Below are 15,250 nucleotides of genomic sequence, written 5' to 3'. Positions count from 1 at the left end.
AATCCAACCCTTGTAATGTTGACATCCAGTGTTGTGCGTTTCTGTAAGCGCTGGTCTTTTGTTTCCCCCAAAATATGAATGCACAAATACACAACAAATATGTGTTTTTAACAACCCCTGAATGTTTCATTGCATAGCAGAAAGTAAAGGTTGATAATGGATCAAGTTAATAATTCATGAGCAACTGATCTTTATTATGAAACACTGGGGTTCATGTTACACATAAAAATGATTTAAGGATAAAGTGTGTTAACAACTGCATAACAAAACTGCTGATTTAGAGTTAGCATTGCTACATGTGTTTAAAGCCTCCACTAGCCTCCTTTTCCTTACTTATATTCTAGTATCTCTCTCTCTCTCTCTCTCTCTCTCTCTCAGGTCGTCAACGTGGGTCTAGAAGTGCCCCCCCGACACATTAGGGTGTCCTCGTACTGAGGTTCAATCCGGAACCAAAACTTTCCGTGATTATAAAAAAGGCGAAGTCTCTAGTGGGATTCTCTCTATGACACAAATACTCTACCATCATCTGTGAAATGAACTACAGCACCGATATTTTGGGTTTGACGGCATCCCTCAAGAAGAACTTGTCTGAGATGAAGGTTGGCATGTAGGACATGGGCAGCCAGAAGAACTTGGCGTCCCAGCCGGGAGAGTAGCGAGTGCGGGGGTGGAGGGCAGAGACGGCGTGCTCCATGCAGTTGACCACTTTCATCAGGTCTCCATCCAGCATCTTGGTGAAGGTGTCATTGAACTTCAAATCCACTGGAGGAACAAAACGATTTTGAAAAGTTGAGGTCACGTGATGTCTTCAGAGCTTATAGTAAAGTAGACAGTCTTGTCTCTTGAGTTCTTATCGAGGTGCATTGCAAATTGCTTTCCTCATTCCATTTGTGTGAGTGCAATTTGAACATGTCCTTCTGCAAACATACCTTTGTGTAGGTAATCGCTTCCGTAGTCATCTTTCACATCCTGAGGCAATCTGTCCCACAGCGTCTTGATGTTTTTCTTCAGGATGGACACATCAGTCACGCTGGTCTTGAAAAATCCTGGTTCAATACACAGAACCTTCACTCCAAAGGGTGCCATGTTCATCCTGAGACAGACAAAAAACACAACAGACACACAATATTTACAAGACCATAATTCAACTTGCCACAGTGGTTGCACATGAATAAAACAAGGATGTTTCTGGTACAACAAGGTGTCTCACCGCAGACTGTCATTGAAGGACTCCACTCCGTATTTAGACACACAGTACGGCCCTCCAAAGGGACTCACTCGTCCACACACACTGGCCACGTTGACCACTCTGCCCCTGGCCTTCTTGATGAGTGGCAGGACGCTCAGAGTCACGGCGATGACCCCGTTCAGGTTGACCTCCAGCATGCCCCGGTAGTCCTCTACAGTGAGCCAATCACAGGGGGCCGTTGGCACGGACACACCTGCATTATTCACCACGGCCCACAGACCTGGAACATCGCACCCACGCACGGACACGTCAATTAGTGGAGAGGAACATTCCACACGTACATGTGCTTACATGCTAGTGTGGTACGCTGGAGGTGGTGAGCTTTAAGCCTGGGGCCAAATGTGCGTGCTTGAGAAAAGCCTTGTTTGCTCACGGTGACACCTCATTCTGTATTCAAGAATGTTCAGGGTGTTCGTCATGAGGCAACGACAGTCATTTCCCCACTCACCTTTCTCCCCAACTACTGTGGTGAGGAATGTTACAGCTTTGTTGATGCTGTCTTGGCTGGTGACATCCAGGTGAAGGGTTTTCAGTCTTTCAGAGCAGGCCTTTTTCAGCTCATCCTCCCCTTTCTCAGTGTAACAGGCTGCGGTCACACAGAAGCCCAGCTTGTCCAGATGCCGGGCCAGTAGGTTACCAAACCCAGTGTCACAGCCGGTGATGAGCACATACTTCTGCGACTTGTTGGCCACTCGTTTGGTTTCCTTGTACCAGCGGTAAATAAACCACAGCGGCACCAGAAAAAGGACGTACAGGAACATTTCTATGAGATGAGACAGGTGGACAAACAAGGCGGGTATAATTTGGTCATCCAAGACACGTCTTCATAATCAGGGTACGAAACACTGTACGAATGGAATCAATATAACAACATTTAACTATAATCCGCCCCCAGAACACGTTGCGCAACGCTTTGACGTTAGAGCAGGGAGTATACTTCATACAATACTCCCGCCACAATACGCCGATTCATTGACCAATAGTTGGTAGAAATTGAGACCAAGAATTACTTTTAACGCAAAAGGTATTCTATCAGATTCAAAGACGCAGATGTCGTCAGTTTGGAGTTGGAAAGGTTACTCTCGGGATAAAATTCACTAACATTTCAGTTATATAGTTATATAGTAAATACATTCGCCAGGAATTGATTTACACAACCATTCTTACGCTAAGAAACTTACCTGCCGCTGTCTCTGGCGGAAGTTGTAAGTTCTGGAGATGGTGGTTGGTAACTTGGCAGTAAAGTAATTTCCCGGAGTCGCTTCGTCGTCCCACTAAACACACAGGACTTTTTTCTATCGTTTGTAGCCTACTACTTCCACTCCACGTTCCGGGTCTCAAAAACAAACAACCTGTCTTTGGTTACTCTTCTAGGAAATTGCAACGCGCAGAGCACTCCATCTGCCGGGTGCTCCATAATATAGCTGCTGAACCCATTTTCTGTGATTGGCTGTGATTCTCATAAATATGATGCAATTTTTCAATAGGTAGCCTACATCGTACTTTATATGTAAACTAGTGTGGTTTTGTTGTCGTAATTGCAGCCTGCACATATCAGTTAACTAAAAAATAATTTAGAGTTTCCATATTCGTCTTGGTAGGCCTATCCACGGTCTAATTAATTTAAAGTAGGTCTGTTGTATAAGGAAAGCTGGTCAACTCAGATGAATGGACAAAGAATACAGGAATGAAGGGCAGTTAAATAGTATCACAATGTGGGAGGGGGGTGACACATCAACACAGCCTTCGCAAGCACAGAGAGCATACGCATGGTGCTAGATAGCGTTTGTTTTGTCTTTAGACAAGGCTTCTAGAAATGGCCTTGACACTGCTACTATTTTCAGTTGCATGGCATATACACTTTGGTAACATTGTCAACTCCTGACCTACGACCTTGTGTCACAGACAATTCCTAATCGCATTTTACGGGGAACTAACTTTTGGCCATGCAGGCATAAGCAAGCTTTAGCAAACAGCATAATTACATTTTATCAATCATACAACCAACATAAGTCATAGATAGGCATATTTCTCTCCTGGACAAGACCATGGGTCATGTTAAACATAAGGTTTGATCTAACTGTTGTTGAACTCAAACTCATCACATTATCGGATATTGCACATAATTATCAGAATTGGTTTCAATCAATCATTACTTGAAGCTTTAATCACCTTGATGTGCTGTCAGGTGTGACTGAGCTCAACCCTACATGCATCATAACATTTAAACCATCTTTAAAATGTTGATTACCAAATATGTTGATTAAAAAAATGAAAATCATTCCCCTTTGACCTATGACCTCACCCAAGCACCTGACAGTCAAAACCTCGGTCTGGGAGCTGGGAACAGAATCCCATGGCTTAATCTGGGACCAAAGTCTTCATGTTCAAGCCCATTGTAGAGACCACTCCATTGTGTTCAAATGACCAGCAGGTCATTACACTCTTACAATCAATGACACATCAGAGATCTGTCTCTCCCATTAATGGCTGTAATCTTAGTGAGTGGAGCCATCGCGTGAATAAGCATTTCTGAAAGATGCCCTTGAGGTCATTAAACCCATTTTACAATATCCTGATAATAATATCCTTGTAATGCACACCTATTAATGGCTTTTCCATCTTCTGTTATTTTATAGAGTAATTTAATATAATAATAATAATATTAATAATGTTATTCAACAATAATTTAAAATAATTAAATATGAATGTTACCTTACTGGATTTATTGACATGTCATTTAAATACGTATTTGTGATGTTATTGAATCTAGATAACTGCCATATCTCCAGGGAGTCAAGGACGCTTGAAAGTGTATGGTAAAACTCTCATTAATCAGATGAGAAATCAAATCTCATGTCCAACAGCCTAAATATTTATTAACCTATTGGTTCAATGAATGTACCTTTGCCTCACAAAGGCTCTCATAATACTGAGAAACCTGTTATCAGTCAAATAAGGAACAAAGATAACAGAAGAGGCATACACTGAAGACAGGACTGACCTGAGGAGAGGCGTGAGGTGTAGGACTGTTGTTGTAGGGGATCAGAGAAGACAGGACTGGCCTGAGGAGAGGCGTGAGGTGTAGGACTGTTGTTGATCAGAGAACGTCAGAGACGCTGACAAAGGGACAAAGCAGGTAAAGTAGGCGACAGTTAATCTTTATTTCAAGATTAAATTAAATATGAGATCATCTGACTTGATCTCCTCTTAATGGTAAAACAAAAGACACCAGAATCCTGTAACTTGCATGTATGCATATGTATGCATATGTTTAACTGTATATTTACAATAATAGTATCGTCTATTAATTGTAATTTATAGGCCACACAGTTTGCAACAATGTTATTGTAACTAATAGAGTTAAAACAAGGTGATTTTGAGGTGATTAGTACGTGTTTAACTGTGTGACTTTAATTGCTCACATTTCCTAAATTACTGAGGTATTTACATGTTTGGATTGAAAATCCGGAATTGATTTTGCATGGATGTCAGTACTAAATAAGCAAATGTATCCATATTATGTAATACAGTGAGGAAGAATATATTGTTCAAGGTTGAATCTGTCCGCTAATAAACTCTTGTGGTCCAATAGTTCAATTCCAAGTAGTTTTGCGCGTGAGCATGACTGACGTGTCTCGGCAGTTGAGTTCCAGAGATTTTAAATTAAATTGTCGTTTCTAATAGATAATAGATATATATTAGATGTTTGGTCATGGCAGAGAATAAAGTAGTTAACATTGTATTACTTTAACTTTTTACGTACATAACCATCACCTGTATACTAGCCAGGGTTCGCAACTAACTTTTTTTCCTCACTGTCCCAATAAGAAGTTAGTTTAAACAAAGAACAATGCTGTATGTGTAAGGTTAGCCAGCTACTGTCAATAAAATAGACTAGAGTAGCTAGACCAGCTAGACATGTTAGTTGGAAAGGTTAACCTGTGTGAATGTCAGTTAGAAATGAATACTTAGAGTTAGAGTTATATTTAGCTCAGTGTTTTCTTAAATCAACTCATATTGGTAAACAAAATGAACATGGACAACCAATAACCTTTCCTTTTATTAGCATTTTTAAACAGTAAAACAATCAACAATCAGTTAATCAAAGTACATGTGAAGTACGATTAATGAAAAGGACAAAAGCACACCTTTCAAAGTTTCAAACACAAAGTTGGCTCCCAGTGAGAAAGTAGTAATAGTGAATCCCGTTCCGTGTCTAACAGGGGGCTGACGGCCTGTCTGACCTTCACAATGAAGGAGCCTGTCACACTTAAAAAAACACTTTCTCTGCCAGAGGACACGAAGATGATGTCGAAGAAGGAGAGAAGTGAGTTTCCTGCCATCTGCATACCAATGCCTTATCTTCAGTGCAGGATGAAAAAGTTATCTCTGTTAAGTTACATGTATTCCATTTCTGTTTCATTTGAACAGATATGGAAAAGGGGTGAGTCAATTACTGAATTTGCCAGAATTGCTTTGCTGAAATCCAGCACATATTATCATGCTGCTATTAGGGATATTACAATTCTACAATTCATTTTTGGTTTCAAAAGCCATAGTTATTTTATAATTTTATTCTATTGCAGAGAGGAGAGCAAAAAAGAGAATGGATTAGATATCGGATACTTTCAGCTGGTAATAACCTCCAGCCGCTACATTTCCCATCCAGTTTACTGATCGAAATGACTGATTACCGTTCTCGTTCTCTTTTAATTAATAGAAGGAAGTTTAAAAGAAACCACATCTGTTAAGGCTCAGAAGACAACCAATCCGTTTCGATTTCTCTCCCCCTCAGTTTAGGTTTGCAACCTGCCAGGACACGGTGGTGATGGTGGTGGGGGGCCTGTGTGCCCTGGTCCACGGAGCTGCCTCCCCCCTCATGCTGCTCGTCTATGGGATGATGACCAACACGTTCGTGGCCTACGAGCTGGAGGTCCAGGAGCTGTCGAACCCTAATAAGACGTGCATCAACAACACCATCGCCTGGACGAATGGCTCACAGTTTGTGACGTCAGACAACGGCACTGTCTTATGTGGGTGAGTTGGGTTCAGGTCGTAGCATCTCGTCAAGACTCCTGAATGAATTACACGTTGTCAAAGTTCAAAGGTGCTTCACCATAATTATAACATTCACTAAATCCATGATCTTCACAGGGTGGATATTGAGGCACAGATGACCATGTTTGCATATTATTACGTCGGTATAGGGGTTGGAGTGCTCATTGTCAGTTATTTTCAAGTAAGTGGTTGAACATGAACCAACCATGCTTCACATAGCAGTAATCCTACTTCTTGAATATTTCTACTTGAGAACCTGTTCTGCTGCTAGCGAGATGACTCTGGCATGACTTCATCCCTGCTCCTCAGATCGCCCTCTGGGTGACAGCGGCAGCACGACAGATCCAGCGAATCAGGAAGACTTACTTTCGAAAGATTATGAGAATGGAAATAGGCTGGTTTGACTGTAATTCTGTGGGAGAGCTGAACACCAGGATATCAGAGCAAGTTCCTTAATCATGAATCGATTACTCTATGTATAATGTATACATAACACGCACAATTTACATGAACTGTAATCTTTTTTAATACTTTAACTATTTTTTTTCCTCAGTGACATCAACAAGATCAACAATGCCATTGCTGACCAGGTGTCTATCTTCATCGAGCGGATCTCCACCTTCTTCTTCGGGTTCATGGTGGGCTTCATCGGGGGCTGGAAACTCACCCTGGTGGTGATCGCAGTGAGTCCTCTCATAGGCCTGGCCGCCGGACTCATGGCCATGGTGAGACCACTTTCTAAAACTTGCATTTGTAAGCCTCTCTCCCATGTTTTATGCCATTAGACACAAGAGACTTGTGATACTCAGAGGAACATTGTTTTTTCACAGTATCTATTGTGTATGATGTGTTCGCCCTTCCCTCTCCTCCTATGTGCAGGCAGTGGCCAGGCTGACTGGCCGGGAGCTGGAGGCGTATGCCAAGGCTGGGGCTGTGGCCGACGAGGTGCTGTCCTCCATCAGAACAGTGGCAGCCTTCGGAGGCGAGGAGAAGGAGGCTGAAAGGTACCTCTCGTGCTCTCATTATGAGGAGAGGAACAGCCCCACGCCCTCCTTCTCCCCGCTGCTGAAGGACACAGACAACGCCAGGGTAACCCCGATGCATTCCCCCCCTTTTTCTCCAGGTATGACAGGAACCTTGTGGAGGCCCAGAACTGGGGAGTGAAGAAGGGCACCATCATCGGGTTGTTCCAGGGCTACCTGTGGTGCATCATCTTCCTCTGCTACGCCCTGGCCTTCTGGTACGGATCCAAGCTGGTGATAGAGACCAAGGAGTTGTCTCCAGGGAGCCTTATTCAGGTATGGGGGAAACTCACATCCCTGTAACATCCCCTGCATCCTCTGGTCTGTAAGAGCTGAGAGGAGAGGAGAGGGAGGGAAGGGTCTGATGTCTCTGTTTCCAGGTGTTCTTTGGCGTCCTTATGGCAGCCATGAACCTGGGTCAGGCTTCGCCCTGTCTGGAGGCCTTTGCGTCCGGTCGTGCTGCAGCCAAGTCCATCTTCGAAACTATAGACAGAGTGAGGCCGAATGTCAAGCCTGATTCCACAATCAAGGATTTGATACCACAATCAACGATTGGATGAAATGATGATGATGATGATGGACATGTGAATGATTGAACCTCTTGTTCAGGAGCCAGAAATCGATTGTTTCTCAGAAGAGGGTCACAAACTCGACAAAGTAAAAGGAGATATTGAATTCCACAATGTCACATTCAATTACCCTTCTCGGCCAGATGTCAAGGTACTCCCGCCCCACAACCTTTCAGTATTCCTCGCGTTCCTCTGAGGTGCCTCTGTATAACCAGCGGTGTGCGTGCTCAGATTCTAGACGACCTGAGCATGGAGATTGAAGCAGGGGAAACGACTGCCTTCGTGGGCCCCAGTGGATCTGGGAAGAGCACCACCATCCAACTCATACAAAGGTTCTACAACCCCAAGGAAGGAATGGTACGGCACCACCATCCCACACCCCTCTGTGTTTTAATTGAGCTGTTAACATAATGAGGCCAGTCTGCAGTGCCTCAGTAGATACTGGATTAAGACACAATCATTCTCTCCCTCTCTCGCTCCCTCTCTCTCTCTCAGGTGACCCTGGACGGCCATGATGTCCGCAGCTTGAACATCCAGTGGCTTCGCTCCCTCATCGGCGTAGTGGAGCAGGAGCCAGTGCTGTTCTCTACAACCATAGCGGAGAACATCCGCTTCGGCAGGCCTGGCGTAACCATGGATGACATCATCCAGGCAACGAAGGAGGCCAACGCCTATAACTTCATTATGGAACTTCCCCAGGTACCGTTCAAGAACAGGTTCTATTCAACTAGACTATTATAATGTTAAACCCGATGGCCCATACAGCTCAGTGATTCTGCTAACACATGTGGCACCATATTCCGTGTAGAGGTTTAACACGCTGGTTGGAGAGGGCGGAGGGCAGATGAGCGGAGGGCAGAAGCAGAGGATCGCCATCGCCAGAGCCCTGATCCGGAACCCCAGGATCCTGCTCCTGGACATGGCCACCTCTGCCCTGGACAACGAGAGTGAGGCCGTGGTCCAGCAAGCTCTGGACAAGGTCTGTCTTCTCTTCAAACCAGACACCAGCACCATGAGCTGACCTGGGCGCTGTGGTGTTTCTCCATGAGCTTCCCTGGGCGCTGTGGTGTTTCTCCACGAGCTTCCCTGGGCGCTGTGGTGTTTCTCCATGAGCTGCCCAGGGTGCTGTGGTGTTTCTCCATGAGCTGCCCTGGGCGCTGTGGTGTTTCTCCATGAGCTGCCCAGGGCGCTGTGGTGTTTCTCCATGAGCTGCCCAGGGCGCTGTGGTGTTTCTCCATGAGCTACCCAGGGCGCTGTGGTGTTTCTCCATGAGCTGCCCAGGGTGCTGTGGTGTTTCTCCATGAGCTGCCCTGGGCGCTGTGGTGTTTCTCCATGAGCTGCCCAGGGCGCTGTGGTGTTTCTCCATGAGCTGCCCAGGGCGCTGTGGTGTTTCTCCATGAGCTGCCCAGGGCGCTGTGGTGTTTCTCCATGAGCTGCCCAGGGCGCTGTGGTGTTTCTCCATGAGCTGCCCAGGGCGCTGTGGTGTTTCTCCATGAGCTGCCCAGGGCGCTGTGGTGTTTCTCCATGAGCTGCCTTCAATCTCTCTTCTTCTTCTCAGGCTCGTTGTGGAAGGACAACCATAACCATCACCCATCGCCTGTCGACGATCCGAAACGCCAACGTCATCGTTGGCTTTGAGCACGGCAGGGCTCTGGAGAGGGGAACACACCGCGAGCTACTGGAGAAGAAGGGCGTTTACTTTACCCTGGTCACCCTGCAGAACCAAGGGAATGACACGGCTCATGTGACAGCAGTCAGTGGTAGGCACGACATTCAAAGCATGCAAACTCTTTGAAGAGAGATGAGTCTTGGGCAGATGACAGAACCTTGTTTCACAGGTCCTGACAGTCAAGCCATTGAGGAACAGGTCACTGAGAAAGTTCGATCTTTCAGCCGAGGAAGCTATGAATCTGGCTTAAGGTAAATCTAACAGTCTTCATAGTAAAAACAATGCTTCGGATTCCCAGTAAATGAGGACGTAGTTCTTGTGAAAGAAAAGCACGTCAAGCTTGAATACTTTGTTGTTGCTCCAGGAGATCTCTTCGGCTACGTTCACAAACACAGTTGTCAAATGAATTTATCCCTGACGCTATAATGAAAATGAAATCCAGCCAATTTAGTGCCACAATAGACCCGGAGACGGCACACTCACAGGTACTGAAGCCTCTTCAAAATGGCTGAACACACTACATCAATACATTGTCCACAAAGTTGACCTCGATATATCGCTTTCTGATTGTAAAGCTGCGTCCTTCGATCCTCTCCCAGGAACCCGAGGCTGAGGTGGAGCGCGTCGAGCCGGCCCCCGTGGCTCGTATCCTGAAGTACAACCAGCCCGAGTGGCCCTACATGCTGCTGGGCTCCCTAGGGGCGGCTATCAACGGCTCCGTCAACCCCATCTACGCCATCCTCTTCAGCCAGATCCTGGGGGTGAGCTTCACCCGGGGGGCGTTCCCCTCTCCCCTGCTGTGCAGAACGGGAACAGGGTTGTGCTCAGGCAGGATCGGTTCAGGCCCTGATCCGTAAACGTCTTGTTTCCTCAGACGTTTGCCATCCAAGACCTGAACGAACAGAGGCGGCAGATCGATGGGATCTGTGTTCTGTTCTGCGGCGTGGCCGTGACCAGCTTCTTCTCACAGTTCCTACAGGTTTGCTCCGCCATGCGTCAGCAGAATCAACACTGTCGCAGTTCATTCTGCATGCTCAGCGCTTGGCAACAGTAGAATACAATAAAACTGAGCAGAATGGAGTAAAACAGAACATAAATAGAATAGAATGGAATGGAACACAATAGAATAGAATAGAATGGAACAGAATAGAATATTACAAAATAGAATAGAATGGAATTAAATACAGTAGAATAGAATAGAATGGAACAGAATAGAATAGAATGGAATAGCACCCATCAGGACCAGACAGCTTTGAATGGAATCCAGATGGCTCTGAGGTTCTGCTGCAGGGCTATGCCTTCGGGAAGTCTGGAGAGCTTCTGACGCGCCGGCTGAGGAAGGTGGGCTTCCAGGCCATCCTGAGACAGGAGGTGGGCTGGTTCGATGACCCCAGGAACAGTCCTGGAGCCCTGACCACCAGACTGGCCACAGACGCCTCCATGGTCCAGGGGGTGAGTGTCGGGAACAATGGGTGCACTTATCCTCCTCCTCTTGTCCTTTTATGGATGTCTCAAGGAGAACATGTATGAAAGAAATAGACAGGATAATCAGATGTGTTGTTTTGATAAAATGTTCTTGGTTTTTGATCTGAGTTGGAAAAGACAGCGTTCTGTTTTATTATTATTTCATTTGTTTGTATTTTCACAGGCAACTGGATCTCAGATTGGCATGATTGTGAACTCCTTAACTAACATCGGAGCCTCGTTCATCATCGCCTTCTACTTCAGCTGGAAGCTCAGCTTGGTCGTCATGTGTTTCCTGCCACTGATTGGACTATCGGGGGTCTTCCAAGCCAAGATGTTGACAGGCTTTGCAAATGAGGATAAGAAGGCAATGGAAGACGCAGGGCAGGTAATCTAGGCCGGACGCCTCTTCACCTTCCAGCCAGCTCACCTTCTGTTCTGCTGCATAGCATCTTAGAGGGATGTGTCGGAGCCAGACTGACTGCCTCAGCAGCTGAACTATCTGCTCTCTCTCTCACCCCAGGTGTCCAGTGAGGCTCTGGCCAACATCAGAACCATCGCTGGTCTGGCCATGGAGAGCGCCTTTGTGGATGTATACGAGCAGCAGCTGGAGGCTCCGTACAGGTCTGCCAAGAAGAAGGCCAACATCTACGGCATCTGTTTTGGCTTTGCTCAGTGCGTTATCTTCATGGCCTACGCCGCCTCATTCAGATACGGAGGTTATCTCGTCAGCTCCGAAGGACTGAACTACATGGTGGTGTTCAGGTCCGTGTTCACGAGAACGCCACAAGCGTCGTTTTTACTCCACACCGATATCCCAGTTATCACTTCGTTCTTTATTAGAAAACAGAAACATCTTTACATTTTGGGACAGGACCTTCTCCAGCTTTGTGAAGATGTTAATGTCAGTGTTGTGTATGCAGGGTGATCTCGGCTGTTGTGATCAGTGGGACTGCTCTGGGGAAGGCCTCGTCCTTCACCCCAGACTACGCCAAAGCCAAGACGGCAGCGGCACAGTTGTTCAGACTGTTGGACCGGGTCCCCAGGATCAACATGAGCCACACAGACGGAAAACAGTGGGTGAGGGACGAATGAGTTTGTATTTCCATCTGTTCGAAAAAGGTTTTACATTTATAAATGTAACTGATGTATGTTGCTAACCCTAAAGCATACGCACAAATAGTGAATAAGACTAGAAGTACACTATGGCCTAGTTTTCACAAGTAACAGTGCAACGACAACAAAATGTCAAATACAAAGACCGATCCCACTTTGACCTGTGGTGAACCCATGATCTCTATCCTCCAGGATGATTTCAGAGGGGAGATTGAGTTTGTCCACTGCAGGTTCACGTACCCGAACCGGCCAGACGTGCAGGTGCTGAGGGGCCTGGCGGTGTCGGTGAAGCCCGGGCAGACCCTGGCGTTCGTGGGCAGCAGCGGTTGTGGGAAGAGCACCAGCGTCCAGCTGCTGGAACGCTTCTACGACCCCGACGAGGGCCAGGTGGTGGGTAGAGCCACGCACACCTTCCTCTCTTACCAGGACACACTCATCAAACCACATCCTGATATTCGGGACATTCTATGCGAGCAGCTTTGCGACCGTCTGTGTTTGTGGACGTGTGCTCTCAGCTGATCGATGGGCGTCCCTCCGTCAGCGTCAGCGTGCCCTTCCTGAGGGCTCAGATCGGGATCGTCTCCCAGGAGCCCGTGCTGTTCGACTGCAGCATCGCTGAGAACATCCAGTATGGAGACAACCTGCGCGCTGTGGGGATGGAGGAGATTGTCGAGGCTGCCAGGAAAGCATACCTCCATGACTTTGTTATGACCCTTCCAGACGTAAGTAGATGGCTCGTAGACCTATGTACCGACCTATGACCTATGTAGCACTGTAGTATGAACTAATGTTATTGAGATGTTATTGTTGCACTGCAGTTCAGTAATTGATATTTCTTGTTGCACTGAAGTCTCATTTTTTTCATCGTGCCTGGTAGCTGAGATGTGGTTACTTTGCATTGCGTTTAGTAAAAACACAGTTGCATTGTGACCAGTAAATACAATTCCTCGATTCTGGCGACTAAAATACTGTTAGAACTATGTGCTTCTATGTCCTTTCTGGTGTTCTTAATACCACCAGTATAGTATGAGACAGTCGTTGATGTGTTCATGCCTCCAACCCTCTCCCTGCTGCTGCGTGTTTGCTGGGGCAGAGATACGAGACTCAGGTGGGGGCTCAGGGCTCACAGCTCTCCCGGGGGCAGAAGCAGCGTATCGCCATAGCGAGGGCCATCGTCAGGAACCCCAAGATCCTGCTCCTGGATGAGGCCACCTCTGCTCTGGACACAGAGAGTGAAAAGGTACCAAAACTCAGATCTCTCTCTCTCTCTCTCTCTCTCTCTCTCTCTCTCTCTCTCTCTCTCTCTCTCTCTCTCTCTCTCTCTCTCTCTCTCTCTCTCTCTCTCTCTCTAAGCTAGGTTATGGTGACTGACGTCAGTCGATCGAAATCTCTCGTGGCTCTTTCTGTAGGAAGCAGGAAGTAGAGAAAATTTGTATGCGCATCCTCTTTTTTTGGAAGACTGACCTGATATGAAGGGTTTCCCGCCCTTTTGTGGCGTTTGTTTCTAACGCCGTCCTCCCGGTGAGCAGACGGTGCAGGCGGCTCTGGACGAGGCACGGCGTGGACGCACCTGCATCGTCATCGCCCACAGGCTGTCCACCATCCAGACGGCCGACATCATCGCCGTCATGTCCCAGGGCGTCGTCATAGAGAAGGGCACTCATGAGGAGCTCATGGCCAAGAAGGCTGCCTACTACAAACTAGTCACGACAGGAGCGCCCATCAGCTAAACACCTCCTCCCCTCTGCCAGGCGACAAACTGACGCTGTACTTGACAACTGGACGTATTTAATTGTGTGATCCGTAGGTTTCAATTACATTTGTTTTTCCTATTTATTCATTTACAAAGAAATGTTCTCTTGAAGTGTACATTTTTGATTTCGTAAATGTTTTGGCACCTTGCTTTGATAGTCATTTTTATATGTGGAATATCTGTTTTGTTTATAAATATCAATGAGCCTCTTGACATGACCTCTCCCAGTGTGGCTGTTGTGAACCTGAGCCTGTTGTCCTTGTGGACCAGTGATAGTGAGCTGTTGATAGCACGCACTGTTGAGACACCCCGAGTGACTGATAAGATGCTCCAGTGATAGGCTGTTCTGGATTCCTCCCTGTTCAACATGCCAGTACTCAGTCTCACTCGTCTCCCCGATGACACCAGACTGAATCATTAAAGACAGGAATAGATCATTAACCTGCGACGCTGAAGAAATCACCGATGACGGGTCGATTTGTTTCTTATTTCCAAGACACCTGTGAGGCCTGGCCTCTGAGTTTATCATTAATCACATGTTTCTAAACGCCCCTTTGTTCTCCAAACAGCACTTCACAAAGTGCCAAGATGTGATCCTGGATCTGAGTCGTTCAGCCTGTATGTACAGGATTTGTATTTTATTAAAGCTCATTCAAACGTCCATCGCAGTCTGTATAATCCTTTGGTCTATGGACAGTGAGTGACAAAGATTTCCATGCGGTTATGTAATGAGCGCTGAGACACAACAGGAGCCATGCTAGCAGCTGTCCACACAGGCCAGGTGTGCCTGTCCTGCTCTAATTGGACGGTTAGATCGTTTATCTCCCCCACACCTTGGAGCGAAGGGAGCTGCCAAGCAACCACAGCTGATGAAGAGGAGCTGAGGAAAGCCTGTCGTTAGGTAACTTACAGCTGATGAAGAGGAGCTGAGGAAAGCCTGTCGTTAGGTAACTTACGTAACGGGAGACGTGCATCGGTGCAACATGTGTTGCTGCATTTCATTTGGGTAAACACCCAGATGGCTCAACAGATGATGATGGTTCTAATGGACCGTTTCAATCTGGACCGTGTACAAAAAAGGAATCATTTATTGGCAGCAACGGTCTCTGTGAATGTAAGACATGGAAGTTGGTTCCATAAATAAAGCATCTCATTTTTTACATTTGAAAAAATGGTTTAGTGGTGTTATTCACTGTTACCATCTGTTCATCTGTTCAGCCAGCGTAGTTCTGTATTGTGTGTGTGATTCATACTGAGCTATCACCTGGAACTAAGAAGTTAGAAGCTAAAAATATTCAAACATTTCTAAACCTGGGTTTGGTTTGCTTGCTTTCATTGGTAGCCCTT

The 15,250-nt window shown here is 46.4% G+C and overlaps 3 protein-coding genes across 3 annotated transcripts; 2 read left to right on the top strand and 1 right to left on the bottom strand.

The window, feature by feature from the left end:
• Positions 1-173: 173 nt before the first annotated feature.
• dhrs9 (dehydrogenase/reductase (SDR family) member 9) lies at positions 174-2,684 on the bottom strand. The gene is made up of 5 exons (XM_067253215.1): positions 2,431-2,684; positions 1,698-2,012; positions 1,211-1,469; positions 930-1,093; positions 174-762 (listed from the first exon to the last, which is right to left on the bottom strand). Exons 2-5 carry the CDS (start codon positions 2,008-2,010, stop codon positions 539-541), a joined length of 960 nt encoding a protein of 319 aa, XP_067109316.1. The 5' UTR covers positions 2,011-2,012; positions 2,431-2,684; the 3' UTR covers positions 174-538.
• A 3,159-nt stretch (positions 2,685-5,843) lies between these two features.
• On the top strand, positions 5,844-7,709 carry LOC136959027 (bile salt export pump). The gene is made up of 7 exons (XM_067253227.1): positions 5,844-5,887; positions 6,048-6,289; positions 6,407-6,491; positions 6,620-6,753; positions 6,864-7,035; positions 7,190-7,314; positions 7,434-7,709. The coding sequence occupies exons 2-7, from the start codon at positions 6,081-6,083 to the stop codon at positions 7,633-7,635; spliced, it is 927 nt and encodes a 308-aa protein (XP_067109328.1). The 5' UTR covers positions 5,844-5,887; positions 6,048-6,080; the 3' UTR covers positions 7,636-7,709.
• abcb11a (ATP-binding cassette, sub-family B (MDR/TAP), member 11a) lies at positions 7,675-14,564 on the top strand. Its single transcript, XM_067253177.1, has 18 exons — positions 7,675-7,826; positions 7,942-8,052; positions 8,133-8,258; positions 8,397-8,600; positions 8,710-8,880; positions 9,460-9,661; positions 9,740-9,821; positions 9,935-10,055; positions 10,170-10,331; positions 10,445-10,549; positions 10,861-11,022; positions 11,219-11,422; positions 11,558-11,799; positions 11,958-12,114; positions 12,343-12,540; positions 12,666-12,872; positions 13,244-13,390; positions 13,680-14,564. The coding sequence occupies exons 1-18, from the start codon at positions 7,731-7,733 to the stop codon at positions 13,878-13,880; spliced, it is 2,898 nt and encodes a 965-aa protein (XP_067109278.1). The 5' UTR covers positions 7,675-7,730; the 3' UTR covers positions 13,881-14,564.
• Positions 14,565-15,250: the final 686 nt, after the last annotated feature.

Source organism: Osmerus mordax, chromosome 2 (genome assembly GCF_038355195.1).
Source record: "Osmerus mordax isolate fOsmMor3 chromosome 2, fOsmMor3.pri, whole genome shotgun sequence".
Classification (NCBI taxonomy): Eukaryota; Metazoa; Chordata; class Actinopteri; order Osmeriformes; family Osmeridae; genus Osmerus; species Osmerus mordax.
The sequence above is the reverse complement of the archived record's forward strand: the minus strand, read 5'-3'. Positions and strand labels throughout refer to the sequence as shown.